At 40.2% G+C, this 12,828-nt stretch overlaps 1 protein-coding gene across 1 annotated transcript; it reads right to left on the bottom strand.

The window, feature by feature from the left end:
- Positions 1-3,148: 3,148 nt before the first annotated feature.
- LOC119917525 (DNA-directed RNA polymerases I and III subunit RPAC1-like) lies at positions 3,149-10,102 on the bottom strand. Its single transcript, XM_038737889.1, has 9 exons — positions 9,981-10,102; positions 8,946-9,017; positions 8,083-8,190; positions 7,775-7,907; positions 6,559-6,690; positions 5,528-5,680; positions 4,806-4,955; positions 4,333-4,449; positions 3,149-3,512 (listed from the first exon to the last, which is right to left on the bottom strand). The coding sequence occupies exons 1-9, from the start codon at positions 10,050-10,052 to the stop codon at positions 3,394-3,396; spliced, it is 1,056 nt and encodes a 351-aa protein (XP_038593817.1). The 5' UTR covers positions 10,053-10,102; the 3' UTR covers positions 3,149-3,393.
- Between the last annotated feature and the right edge of the window lie 2,726 nt (positions 10,103-12,828).

Here is a 12,828-nt window from a genome sequence, read left to right as displayed (position 1 = left end):
AATTTATCAGAAGAAACCCTTGCCACAGCACAGTGGTACATGAACTACTAGATGTGCTGATGTTGAAATGACTTTTATAAAACAATGCCGGGTCAGTAGGAAATACAGTTGTGTTAAATCATTGTTGATTCTCCCAATAAGAGGAGTTGTGAGTTGTTTAAAGAAGTACATCAGTTAGTTTGGAGTTCACCCAAAGGATTGATGATTTTAAAAAGCACTGCAAAACATGGACAGGTACTACAAAAGATGCACAGAATGATGTTGAAATAATCTGTAAGGGTTTTCTCTCCTTCAAGGACACAGTGAAATGTCTTAAAGGCCAGTCTATATGCATTAATGCACTTAATAATGATAAGTCACAGTTTATAAAGAATTTACAAAATGTCATTAATGAGGATTATTAATACCTAATAGATCAATTATAAGCCATTTATAGGAACAACTTTTTGGTGGCCAGGTTTCTTTAGCAGTTCATCATGAACTGCTAAATCATGCCTCCGAAAGGCACATTTGACCTCTGACCTTCTGTAAAAGAGCTGCAGGGCGTCTGGTCCAGAATACACTTTTTAACAACTTATTAATAGTTAAAACTTTATACTTGGATTGAGATAAGAACCCTGATTTATTTACAGACCCTGTCTAGTGTGGTGTTTAACTGTGTTTTGATGGGCAGTTTACTGTTTTCCCTTTTATCCTTGTAACAGTGCCCGTAGGCCCAGTTGGGCCAGACGCTCTGGGAGGATAAATACCCTGGCCCTTTTGCTCTCGCTCTCTCTGATCTGGTCCCACTCCTGCCAGCAGCAGCAGCAACATGTCTTCTGTTTTGAATTATAGTATGTTTTGGTACCACTCATCAACACTCATCAAACACTCATCAAAACTTCACACTATTCACTCATCCACATTTTCACCACTGATATCACTGACTGACACGCTTGTTTAAGTTTCTGTAATAAATATGTTTGTTTTTGGCAGTCCTCAGTCCCTCTCCGTATTTCCGTCATGACTTAAGAGCCGGGTTATGACACAGATCACTTACTAAGTTTTGCTGATGGCTTATTAACTCTTTAGTAATGACTTACAGACATTTACAACTTTATTAGAAAGTGAGAAACTTATGACCTGAAATTTGACTATTACTGACCTGGCTAAGCAGCCAGAGAAATTGTTCATAAGTTGGCAACCACAAGGTTCTACTTTTGATCAGTTTAAAAGTGAAATATAAAACATTAGTAAATGATGTATTAGCATTAATAAATGTGTATGTTACAACTTTTAAACTTAAAGTGCGAGTTATTAGAAATTGGCACTGTGATCATTGATGGCATCCAGCACTTTGACAGTGAAACCTGGTCTGACACAGAAGTCAAGGTGAAAAAGCTGCTGTAAGAAGCTAATAACTGAACCTTGAAATATTGAGCAGGAGAGGGCTCATACATCAGGATGGTTTTTACAGTCTGCTATCAGGCCCAGACCTATTACTATCAAGTTTCCTTGGTGCAAATATAGACTGGATATTCTTAGCTGAACAAAAATGTCATCATTGAAGATTTCCCAGAGTCTATCAAACTCACTGTACTGCACTCACTCTCAAAGAAACCACAAAAAATGATCATATCAGATCTTGGGCTTCTGGGTAATAATTTGTCACTCATATTGTGTCTCATTCATCTAGATATAGTACAAATCTGCATGGGTTGTAGCTTCCAGGCCACAAATGCTTTAAAAGATGCAATCGTTCATGTTGCAGTATGTGTTTTTACTTAGATGTATGCCTGTTATCAAGCATGAAATCAAGCATCATTGTGGGTACTGGATGTGTCTTTCCTTCAATCTGGTCATTGTCAGCATGATACCATAAAGAGTATAGAGAGACATGCTTTATATGAAAAGTGCAATGAGATAACTTCTGTTATGATTTGGCGCTAAAAAAACAACAACTGAAAAAACAAATAATTTGCAGGGCTACCTCCGAGGTCAGGTCACTGTCTTTAAATATGCCAAGCATTTCTGTGCTGCAGCCAACATATACACTGATATACCAAATCTGTGATGAACAAATATCGGCAGATGTCGGCACAGCTGATATGCCAAGTGGGTTCTAAAGCAGTAAATCCAGTATAATCAGGGTTGGGAGGATTACTTTAAAAATGTAATGCAGTACAATTACAAATTACTTGTTAAAAAATGTAATCAGTAACGTAATCCAAATACCACAAAATAAAATTGATGTAACCTGATTACTTGCTTTGGATTACTTCAACACCAAATACGCAAATAAAGACGAGAGTATCAAAGATGCTTTGGCTGCTCAGTGGATTTTTACAGAAACCCTGCTGCCTTCTGGGAAGAGATACAGAAGTTTCTGCTGTCCTACTACCAGACGTTACTTGTTGCTGTAGCAAATCAGCTAACTGCTGCTATCTAGCTGCCATTACGTGTATGTGTAATCCCCGTTTTTACAAACTGTACCTGTAATCTGATTACGTCTTTTTTTCTGTACTGTAATGGAATACAGTTACTTTATTTTTGTATCCTGATTACATAACGCCGTTACATGTAATCTGTTACTCCCCAACCCTGAGTATAATACTGTACACAAAGACAGCACCAATTAAAAGGAAGAAGCTGAATGAAAGAGTAGAGAAATATCAAACACAGATGCTCCGTGCAGCGGGGCTACCTGAAAAGTTGAAAATGATGTGAATAAAATGCTAGAGCCTTTAGTAAACAGATCTCAACCCAGTTTCACCCCTATGGAAGATTTTGGAGCAGCGTGTAAGACAATGCTCTCCACCACCATCTTCATGAGACCAAATGATAGAATATAAACTGTAATCTTCATATCTTTCGCGACTTTGGTGGCTTCCTTTGAAGCTATATGTCCTTTTGTTCTGCCTGGCTGTGTTTGTTTCTTTTTGCCTGCTGTTCTCAGGTCTCTCTGGATCTCATGGAGATGTTGTGATTAAATTAAGGGGTTATATATAAAAGAGGGACTATCTTGTGAAGGAATTGTGTCCATGCCTCCAGTGTATGTCATACACTGCATTAATATTATATTTTTATAAATAAGTGCAGTATTAGTGGTGCTTTAATGTATGAACATCTGACAGAATGTTGGCAGCAGACAAAGAAGCAGCCATGTGAATATTGTTTGTGATGTTTTAATGAAATTCAGCATGTTTATTTAAGGGAAACTAAGCTGCAGTAACTCCAGAACGACATACAAAATACTAGAGACAACAGTATATACATACTTACAAGCAACCATAACAAAATCTACTTTTTGAAAATTGGTTGTGTCAATACAGCCAAGTTCCAACAGAGCGAATAGAGCTGTAGCATATTTCAGTGTCAGAGCCTCTCTGGGTCTGTGCACGCTCAGTCATTATTTCACTCCATGTCAGTAGAGTCCAGTTCATTGAGAAACCTCTGACACTTGGTCATGAGGACTTTGATGGCTTCTGTGACCAGGACATCTGGAGGCAGGATGCCAGTCGACTCCACAGTAACTGTATGAGAAAAGAGCCCATCAACTGATATACAGTATAACTAAAGTAATAAAAACTGTTGTATGGACATGCATTTACATTCCTATTTCACCACAAAAGGAACAAGCCAAAGAAATATGAAGACATTAATATTGATTTCTTCTTATCTTGTTGACGGTGAGGTTGTAGAAAACAAGTCATTTGTGGTTTTAAGAGCACCAGCTGTTATTTCAAAGAGCTATCTTACAACTAGCCACACCATTTGGGAGCAATGACTTCCTGAAGTTGCTGTTAGCATGGCAAGAAATAGTCCAGCACATAACCACCACATAAAAGATTTGTCCTTTCTACACTTTGGTCTTTGTATGGATTAAATGCAAGATGACATGTTCTTTAGTGATATTTAGAGGTGCTGGGAGGGATTTTGTTCTCTTCAGGCAGAGCCAGGCTAGCTGCTTCCCTGTTTCTAGTCTTTGTGCTAAGCAGTCTCATGGAGAGTGGTACTAATATCCTCACTTCACTCTCGGCAAAAAGGAGATTAAGTGTACTTCAAACTATTCCTTTAAGGTGACCCCTGACTGTCATTATTGTTTACATTTAAATGCTCCTTTTCGACCACTCAAAGCGCTTTTACACTACCTCGCATTCACCATTCACACACTTTCATACACTGGTGGGGTTCAGTATCTTGCCCATGGATACTTGACATGCAGCCTGGAGGAACCGGGTATTGAACCGTCAACCTTCCAATTAGCAGGCAACCCGCTCTGTCTCCTGAGCCGCAGCCGTCTTTAAAGCAGTTTGCACTGGCATTTATAATGAACAAGGTATACGAACGTACAGATGAAATGGTCTCGCAGCCTTCCGAGTTTCACCACATTCTTCAGGTCATCATGTCGGAGGACTTCCCTGCTGCACGTGTCCAGGCGACTGTTCACTACTTTTGCAACCTTTCTCCCTGAGGTGGACAAAACAGGACAACAGATTTACAGAACGTAGAGACTCACTGCAGACTCAAAGGCTTCAACAACTCTGCTCTCTAACATCTTTCTGTTCTTGCTTGGAGACCGTTGGTCTGTATAGCAGAAATCGATGTCATATAAACGATTAAACTAATGAGAGTTCATGATTATTGTCCTGTTGTTTTCTATAATTCCTAAGTCACTGGACCCTCCCTTAATATACTTATACTTATAATATATGTATAACTGGGCAATGTGTGGAATTAACTTTATGCATGCACGCTTGCAGAATACTGTCCTCAGACTAACACTTATTGCATTTAGTTTGTATTTCAGATTAGTTCTTTCCTACCGTTGACATCTTCCAGGTCGATCACTCCTCGTGAGAAGCAGCGCTTTAAACGCTCTGCCTTCTCTCCTTCCACTGGCTCCAGCAGGGTGATCTCTGGGAGGAGGCGGTAGCTGGCTGTGGCCACTGGAGAGAACTTAGCATGGTCCTTACCTGAACAGAGAACGGAGCACACGCTGCTACATTAGGCAGCAGAAAATGCTGACTATAAAATATTGGGGTGTTTGGACTGATTACATGCTCCAAGTACAGGTAGTGTGAAAGCTGTGTTGAAGTATGAAGTAAAAAAAGTTTCCCAATGAAATTAGTTATATAACTTTCATAGATATTTAAAAAATATATATTTTTCTGCTTTTTCCCTTTCCTTTATTGTGTTATATATCTTTTTTGTGCATTTAATAGGATTGCAAAGTGACAAAACTCCCACAAAACAGCCTGCTCCTGAACGCTTCATTCTTACTGTGATGCAGAGACAGTGAACAGTTAAAAATTTATGTACGAAAGTAAATTTGTTACAAATTAATCTTGCTCCTGTCTAGGTCGCAAAGCCGGTTCAAGTGTTTCTGCCTATGTTTAGCCACAGATACAAGCTGAACCAGCTATGTTTTGGATCACACTACCTTGCTTGCCAAAAATGTACTTAAAATGACCTTGTTCCTTTCCCATATTTGTACCCTCTGCACTGAGCTGGCTAGGCTCTGATCCAGACACTTAAAAGCTCCTACCAATTCCTTTGACACAGTGCATGACAATGTCCAGCTCCTGTCCCGGTCGGAGCTGAGCTATCAGGATGTCATCATGTACTGGTCCGATGCTGGAGTCTGCAAACACGTCTGCCTGGTTCCCAATGGGAACCCACTTTATGTCCCGGGAATAAACTGAGACGAGACAGCACAGAAGAGAAAACAACAATGCCATGTTAACATGAACGTTTGATTTTACACATGGATATTATTTCTTACTTAAATATCCGTGCCTTCCCTTCCCTTAACTGATTATTTTCAACTGTCACTCGTGTGTGTATGTCCTGGTCACAGGCGAGCTGCTATTTCAGGGCTTTCATATCCGAAAGTCTGCACAAAGGCTCAAACCAAAGTTAAGGTTTTGATACATTCGGTTAGCTTTGGTTTGGTTTCACACGCAATTAGCAAGAATGAATGAATGAGGGAAGAACAGATGCATATCATTGCCACTATATTATTATTATGGCATTACTACCTGCAGCACCAACGTAACTTGAGGCTAGTTCAAATTTGCCAAATAAACTTAATCGTCGTGCGAATGTTATATCATCGCCGGCAGGAAAGGAGAAGACAGCAAGCAATCCTTCAGCACCTCCGTTTGAGGATAGACTAAAGATGAGAGTGGCAGCCTGCTTTCATAGTGGCCGTCGGTTTCAAAAGATGAGCTGTCACAGGAGATTTATAATTGTGTCCTTATTTCAGTGCATTTCTCTGTGTATTTGTTTCATTTCCGGTTTACACAGGAGCTGACGAACTTCCTTTAGATGGTCTGAAAGTCTGAACCATCCAAAAAATGCTTTCACACTAGAAACAGTTTGATCCAGAACGAGACTACCTTTTTTCGTCGGACCATATTTCGTCCGAACCGTGGTCCAGTGGTGGTTTCACAACTGTAATTTTTGTTCGGTTTAAACTGAAAAGTCCGGACCAAACCAGGTAGGTGTGAAAGTCCCCTACGTCTGTATCTGCAAACAATACCAGCAGGCCTACATTTGGTGTCATCTGAGACCTACCCATGTGGTTCAGATACAGCTCTCGTGGGTCAGAGGAGTCTTTGCTGGCTTTGGGGTTCCTGCTGCATTTAATCTTCAGCTGCAGTTGAATTGTGTCTATTTCTGAACCTTCTTCCTCTGCAGACTCTTCGCCTGGAATAAACAAAGCATAACAGAATACATTCAACTCTACTGCGTTCACTGATGGGTACAAACTCAGTTTGCACCCACGGACTGTGAGGCCAGGCTTGAAAGCAATATGTATAATATTTATGCATAAGATATTAGAATTTTTCAATTTGATGGACGTCCACACATATGGCACCTTTAGTTTGGAGTTTACAGTGTAAGCATAATTTAGCTTCAATGAAGTGCAAAAGCAACAGCTTTGTTAATCTTATACCTTTAAATGTTGGCTGAGGTGGCAACAGAGATGTGCTGGTTCAGCTTTATTTTATGCCCCTAAGATGTGCTTCTTCTACCTTTCAATGTAGAGAAAAACTCTTATATTTGGGCCATCATGGCCAAAAGACTCATCCTCAAAGTGTGCTTGTCTGCCTGCTCATAACAGGAGGACACACATAACAAAAAATTGCTATTATAGAACTGGCTCTGGTGAAACATTTAAGATTTTGGGATCATTTCTAAGTGGTCTGGATAGAGGTATGGGCTGGTTGGAAAAATAAAATGTATCATGCACTGTTGATGTACATATTTTGAAAGACCTGAAATAAAATTGAAAATGACTGAGAGTATACTGTGCATTTTTACACTGAGGGATGAGTCTCCCATGAAACGACCAGCTGATCACGTAAACCTTAATGTATATTATATTAATATACGTCAAGCGTATCAATTCAAGGTAGGTTACCGCTGTTATTTCTTTGATCTATATACATATGCTGCTCATTTTCAGGTTGGAGCTTCAGGTTGTTAACGTTGATTAGACTGAGAAAAGAAATGGGTTTCTGCATTCTCAGCTAACAAAGCTGATTACAGATTTAAACTGAATCTTTGATTTTAGGTTGTTATAAATCCTTAGTTACTTGTCAGTGTTACTCCACAGGGGATAAGAAGGGATTCAGATTTGATAGGCAGATCCAATATGGCATTATAATTGAACAAAATGCAATCCAACCCCAAACCTACTGAGATGCTGTTAGCTGACGCATCAGAGTAAAATGGGAGCTTTGCGGTCTACTGCCATGTGTGTGAGTGCTTCACGGTGTTGTTTTACCAGTGTTCCTGTACTCAAACAGGCGAGGGTCAGCTTTGATGGGGATGAGGCCTAATCTGTGGGCCAGGACTTCATCCTGGACGATGGATGTGTTGTTATAGATAAACACCTTCTCTATAGCCATGGTAGGCACCTACAAGCAAAAACAATATATTTGCATAAAATGAAAAACGTCAAACTTTCTCTCTTACTTACTGTGAAGAAAAAGTAGTATAAAGAACTTTCACAGGCAGAAAACATCATCTTATGTCAACAATATGAGACGCTAATGACACAGATGGCTGAACCTGACAGAATGGGAATCCCACCTCTGCTAGTAAGATCCTTCTGACGGCGTTGGCGATGGCTGCATCTATCCCCACCATGTCAAACTCCATACTGTTCTCATCCAGATGCACTATGTCAATTCTGAAGTTCTGCAAACAGAGTAGTGTAATCATACATCGGTCATTAGTTCAAAACACTCACTGTACTTTCAACTCAGTCTGACTGAAAATAAACTGAAAGTAGTAACTTCGTTATTTCTGTATGAGTATAAGATGTGAAATAATGTTTAAGCTTGAATCAATTATATGTGAATCTTTCTACATGTTAAGTAAAAATGTAATCTGAGTTATGTGACATAAAGTGCTCTCTAACCCATGACTTCTGTTTGCTCTTGATGCAGGTGAGCTGAAATACTGGAAATATAGAAAAGGTCTGTGTCATCCTCCTACTCTAGTTTGTACAGATTTTTGTTCAAATGCATCAAATACTCTTAAATAACTACATACGTTAGCTGGCTTTACAACCTGATCCTTAACCACATAAAAGTAGTTTGAAGAATAAATACTTCTTAATTAAGAATGAAGATAAAGAATAAATGTTTGAATGTAGTTGAACGTTCTCCAAACAAAGCCCATGTAGCAAAGTAAAGGTTCTGAATCTGACTCCACAGACAGAGGATCAGAAATGAGGGAGAACAAGGAGGGTAATAAGAAAAACTAGAATACTTTGGGGTTTAGAAATGGATCTTTTCCTGACAAAAGAAAACACAAACACATAGGCACATGGCAGGCGTTTCTGAAAGTGTGAGACAGCGTGAACAAATGTAAAATAATAGATTTACAGACAGATCCAATGTACTTCAGGTATCGCTAACCGCCACTTTCAGATCTAAAATGACATTTACCTTTTGAAATTTCTGCATATCCCATGTGTCATCATAGCCAGGGTAGTTTCCTGGGAAATCTGTTGTGTGAACCTAAAAAAACACAAATAATCAGTCAATAAATAAGAAAAATAAGGTCCTTGGCTGCTAACAGCCAGCCTACTGCAAAATGGAATAAAAGAATCTGGTGCACAGACGCGTTTTGTTCAGATTTATTCAGAATCATTTTTAGGTTTGTGAATATGAGACACAGGAGGATGGACATCTACAGCTGGGTATTAACTTGCAATTAGTTTGTTGCTTGGAGTAAACTAAATAAATCATCATCTTGGAGTTGAAGCAGCTGTCACTGAGAAACAAACAGAACTAGGTAAGTAAAGTTTCTCTGTGTTTGTGAAAGTGACACTAACAGAGATGTTGATAGTTTAGTGTAGTGGATTTGTGGCGGGAACCTTTCAGCTAATCTTAATGTAAGGGATGAGCCGACAATACTGCTGATTTTCTTCATAAAATCCAATTGTGGTCAAATAGTTGACAGTGAGCGTGGCATTTATTGTTTTATCTGACAAACTCAGGTCTGTGGCTCACACTCTCCTTGGTACTGAAGTGATGTTGGTGTGGAGCCAGTCACTAGAATTTATTATACTGACATCCACTATGATTTCAACAGATCAAAATGATAAGTTACTAGATGAATATTTTAAAGTGATATTACAGAATGAGGTGCTTTCAGTACAGTAAGTTATTTTCAGCTCATAGTAAATTACTAAACTGTAGGCTACCATATAATCTCCAAATCCAGACAGGGATATGATAGGAATATTAGAGTAATATTATACAGGGTTTAACATGATAAACTGTGAACAAATGCTCCAAGTTTAAATTTTTAACCCCCCGTTATTCTGTATAACAGATGAAGCGTCAGAACGCTGCAGTTTGTGGAGGCACGGTGAGTAAAGAGATCACATGCGGGACAGTCCGGCAGCTCAGAGGGACCCTGAACGTTAAAACTATGGAGTGATATTAACATGAAGCCACTGTTAAAAACGGACTTACATTCTTCACACCATATTCCCCCAGTATTACTCGATTCCGAATTTCTTCCACGTTCTTCATGGTCGCCGCCATCTTGCCGTGTCGTCTGCTTCGCTCCGCCCACACTTCCGCTCCGATTTTTACTAACGTTGCATCACTTCTTCTCCCCATCAAAACCAACGTCACGGTCAAATGCCATACACAAATACCTAAGAGTGCATATTGCAGAGGATAGATATTAAGTCAAACTTTGAATACATGGAACAAAATGGATTCGAGGTTAGACAGATGATCACGTGGTTCAGCTGTCTCTTTTTGACTGCTGATATAGTTCATGTTTAGTTCTATAGCACATTTAAAAACAACCCTAGTGGGAGTGCTTTCCAGGTTCAGAATGCACAACAAATATAGCTACACGACAAAAACAGCAGAAAAGGTCAGTAATGTCAATGCTCAAATCAAATGCAAATGCAAAAATCAGGAACATCCTGTCTAAAAATGATGCAGAAAAACTAGTCCATGCATTTGTTACTTCTAGGCTGGATTACTGCAATTCCTTATTATCAGGCTGCTCAAAAAAGTCCGTTAAGACTCTTCCGCTGATCCAGAATGCTGCAGCACGTGTTCTGACAGGAAACAAGAAAAGAGATCACATTTCTCCTGTTTTAGCTTCTTTGCATTGGCTTCCAGTAAAATCCAGAATAGAATTTGAAATCATTCTTCTTACCTACAAAGCTCTCAATGGTCAGGCACCATCTTATCTTAAAGAGCTCATAGCACCTTACTACCCCACCAGAGCACTGTGCTCCCAGAATGCAGGGTTACTGTGGTTCCTAGAGTCTCCAAAAGTAGACTAGGAGCCAGAGCGTTCAGCTATCAAGCTCCTCTCCTGTGGAACCAGGTTCCAGTTTGGGTTCAGGAGGCAGACACCATCTCCACATTTAAGAGTAGGCTTAAGACTTTCCTCTTTGATAAAGCTTATAGTTAGGGCTGGCTCAGGTAGTCCTGAACCATCCCTTAGTTATGCTGCTATAGGCCTAGACTGCCGGGGGATTTCCCATGATGCACTGAGCTCCTCTCTCCTCTACTTTCTCTCCCTCTGTATGCAACCTCATCCCATTAATGCATGTTACTAACACAACTTCTCCCCTTTCTGGTAGTCTTGTGCTTTCTCGTCCCTCTCCTCTCTCCTATCACTTCCTGCAGGTGTTTCTGGCTCTGGAGCTGTGGAGTCTGGATCTGTGGTTGCGGGTCACCTGCTGCCCCCATGTTCCTGCTCGACACCCTCTGCTGCAACGACTATTGTTGCTAGTCTTATTGTTATTATTGTTATTATAATCATTAACATTACGATGGTTACCATTAACACTACTATAAATATCTGTACCATTTTTCATTTAGTCTATAGCAACATCACCTTCACTGTCTGTACCTCTGTGTGTATATTGTGTAGGCTGCCTCCCTCCCCTCTCTCTCTCCTTCCATCCCTCTCTTTTTCTCTCTGTTCCTCTCTTGCCCTCTCCCCCTCTCTCTCTCTCTCTCTCCCTCTCTCCTTCACCCCAACCGGTCGAGGCAGATGGCCGCCCACCCTGAGCCATGGTTCTGCTCGAGGTTTCTGCCTCTTAAAAGGAAGTTTTTCCTTGCCTCTGTCTCCTAGTGCTGCTCTTGGTGGGAACTGTTGGGCTTCTGTAAATATCATCACAGAGTACGGTCTAGACCTGCTCTTTTATGAAAAGCGCTGTGAGATAACTGTTGTTGTGATTTGGTGCTATATAAATAAAACTGAATTGAAATTGAATTGTTTGAAGGCCAGTGAAGAGAGATGGGTCTTCAGCAAGAATTTGAAGGATTCCAAAGATTAGGAGCAGCCACTGAAAAGGCCCGGTCACCTTTAGTTTTTAACCTGGATGTCGGGACATGGAGGAGCTTCTGATTGGATGACTTCAGTGCCCTGACAGGAGTGTGTACATGTAAAAGTTCTGATACATAAGAAGGTGCCAACCCATTTAAGGTTTTAAAAACAAGCAATAAAATCTTCAGTCAAATCAGTCCTAAAGTGCACAGGAAGCCAGCGGAGCAAGGCTAAAACTGGAGTAATGTGCTCCTGCTTTTTCAGAAGTCGAGCAGCTGCATTCTGGACTAACTGTAACCAATGGAGAGATGACTGATACACTCCAACATTCAATGAATTACAGTAGTCTAGACGAGATGTTATAAATGCATGGATTACTCTTTCAAAGTCTCTGCGTGGCATTTATTTATTTGGAGAAGGGCCATCACCTAACTACTGGACTTAACCCCTGAAACTAGTTCCACCTTCTACGACTACTACTTCAGTATTTGTAGCTCAGATATAAAATTTCCTAGGAAAAAAAATCCTAGGCAACATCAGGCCAAGGAAGTTGTGATTAACTAAACTGTCTTTGGTTGTTAGAGTAGGCTCTCAACCTTTGCTGTTCATGCTCTGGGAGTTCTTGCAGGCCTGTTGTAAATCGAGAAACTGTCATTCAACTTTCCATTAGCGACCTCCTGAGTCTTGCTAAGGTCATGGGACAGCTATGGTCAGTTTTTTAGACAGTCTTAAAATTCTGGCACTTGCCCAGCCCCCAAAATAGTCCAGAAATTAGAAATGATTTGAGAATACCGATCGTTTATCCTAGGCTTCACCGAAAATGAATGCCAAATTGTTCAGTTTCTGCATCCTGTTGCCCCACCATGTGAAGCTGGTGCCCTTTTAGTTTTTTTCTCCCCGGTCCCTCAGACAGCCTGATCATCTCACATTTCTGGTACAATGAATTTGACTCAGCATTGCTCACAATGTGCTTACTCATACAAATTTACAATAATAAAATCAGACACAGGCTACAGT

The sequence above is a fragment of the Micropterus salmoides genome, unplaced genomic scaffold, assembly GCF_014851395.1.
Source record: "Micropterus salmoides isolate LMB-PRFRI ecotype aquatic unplaced genomic scaffold, ASM1485139v1 Ms_hic_scaffold_22, whole genome shotgun sequence".
Lineage (NCBI taxonomy): Eukaryota > Metazoa > Chordata > Actinopteri > Centrarchiformes > Centrarchidae > Micropterus > Micropterus salmoides.
This window is presented reverse-complemented; position numbering and strand designations above follow the sequence as displayed.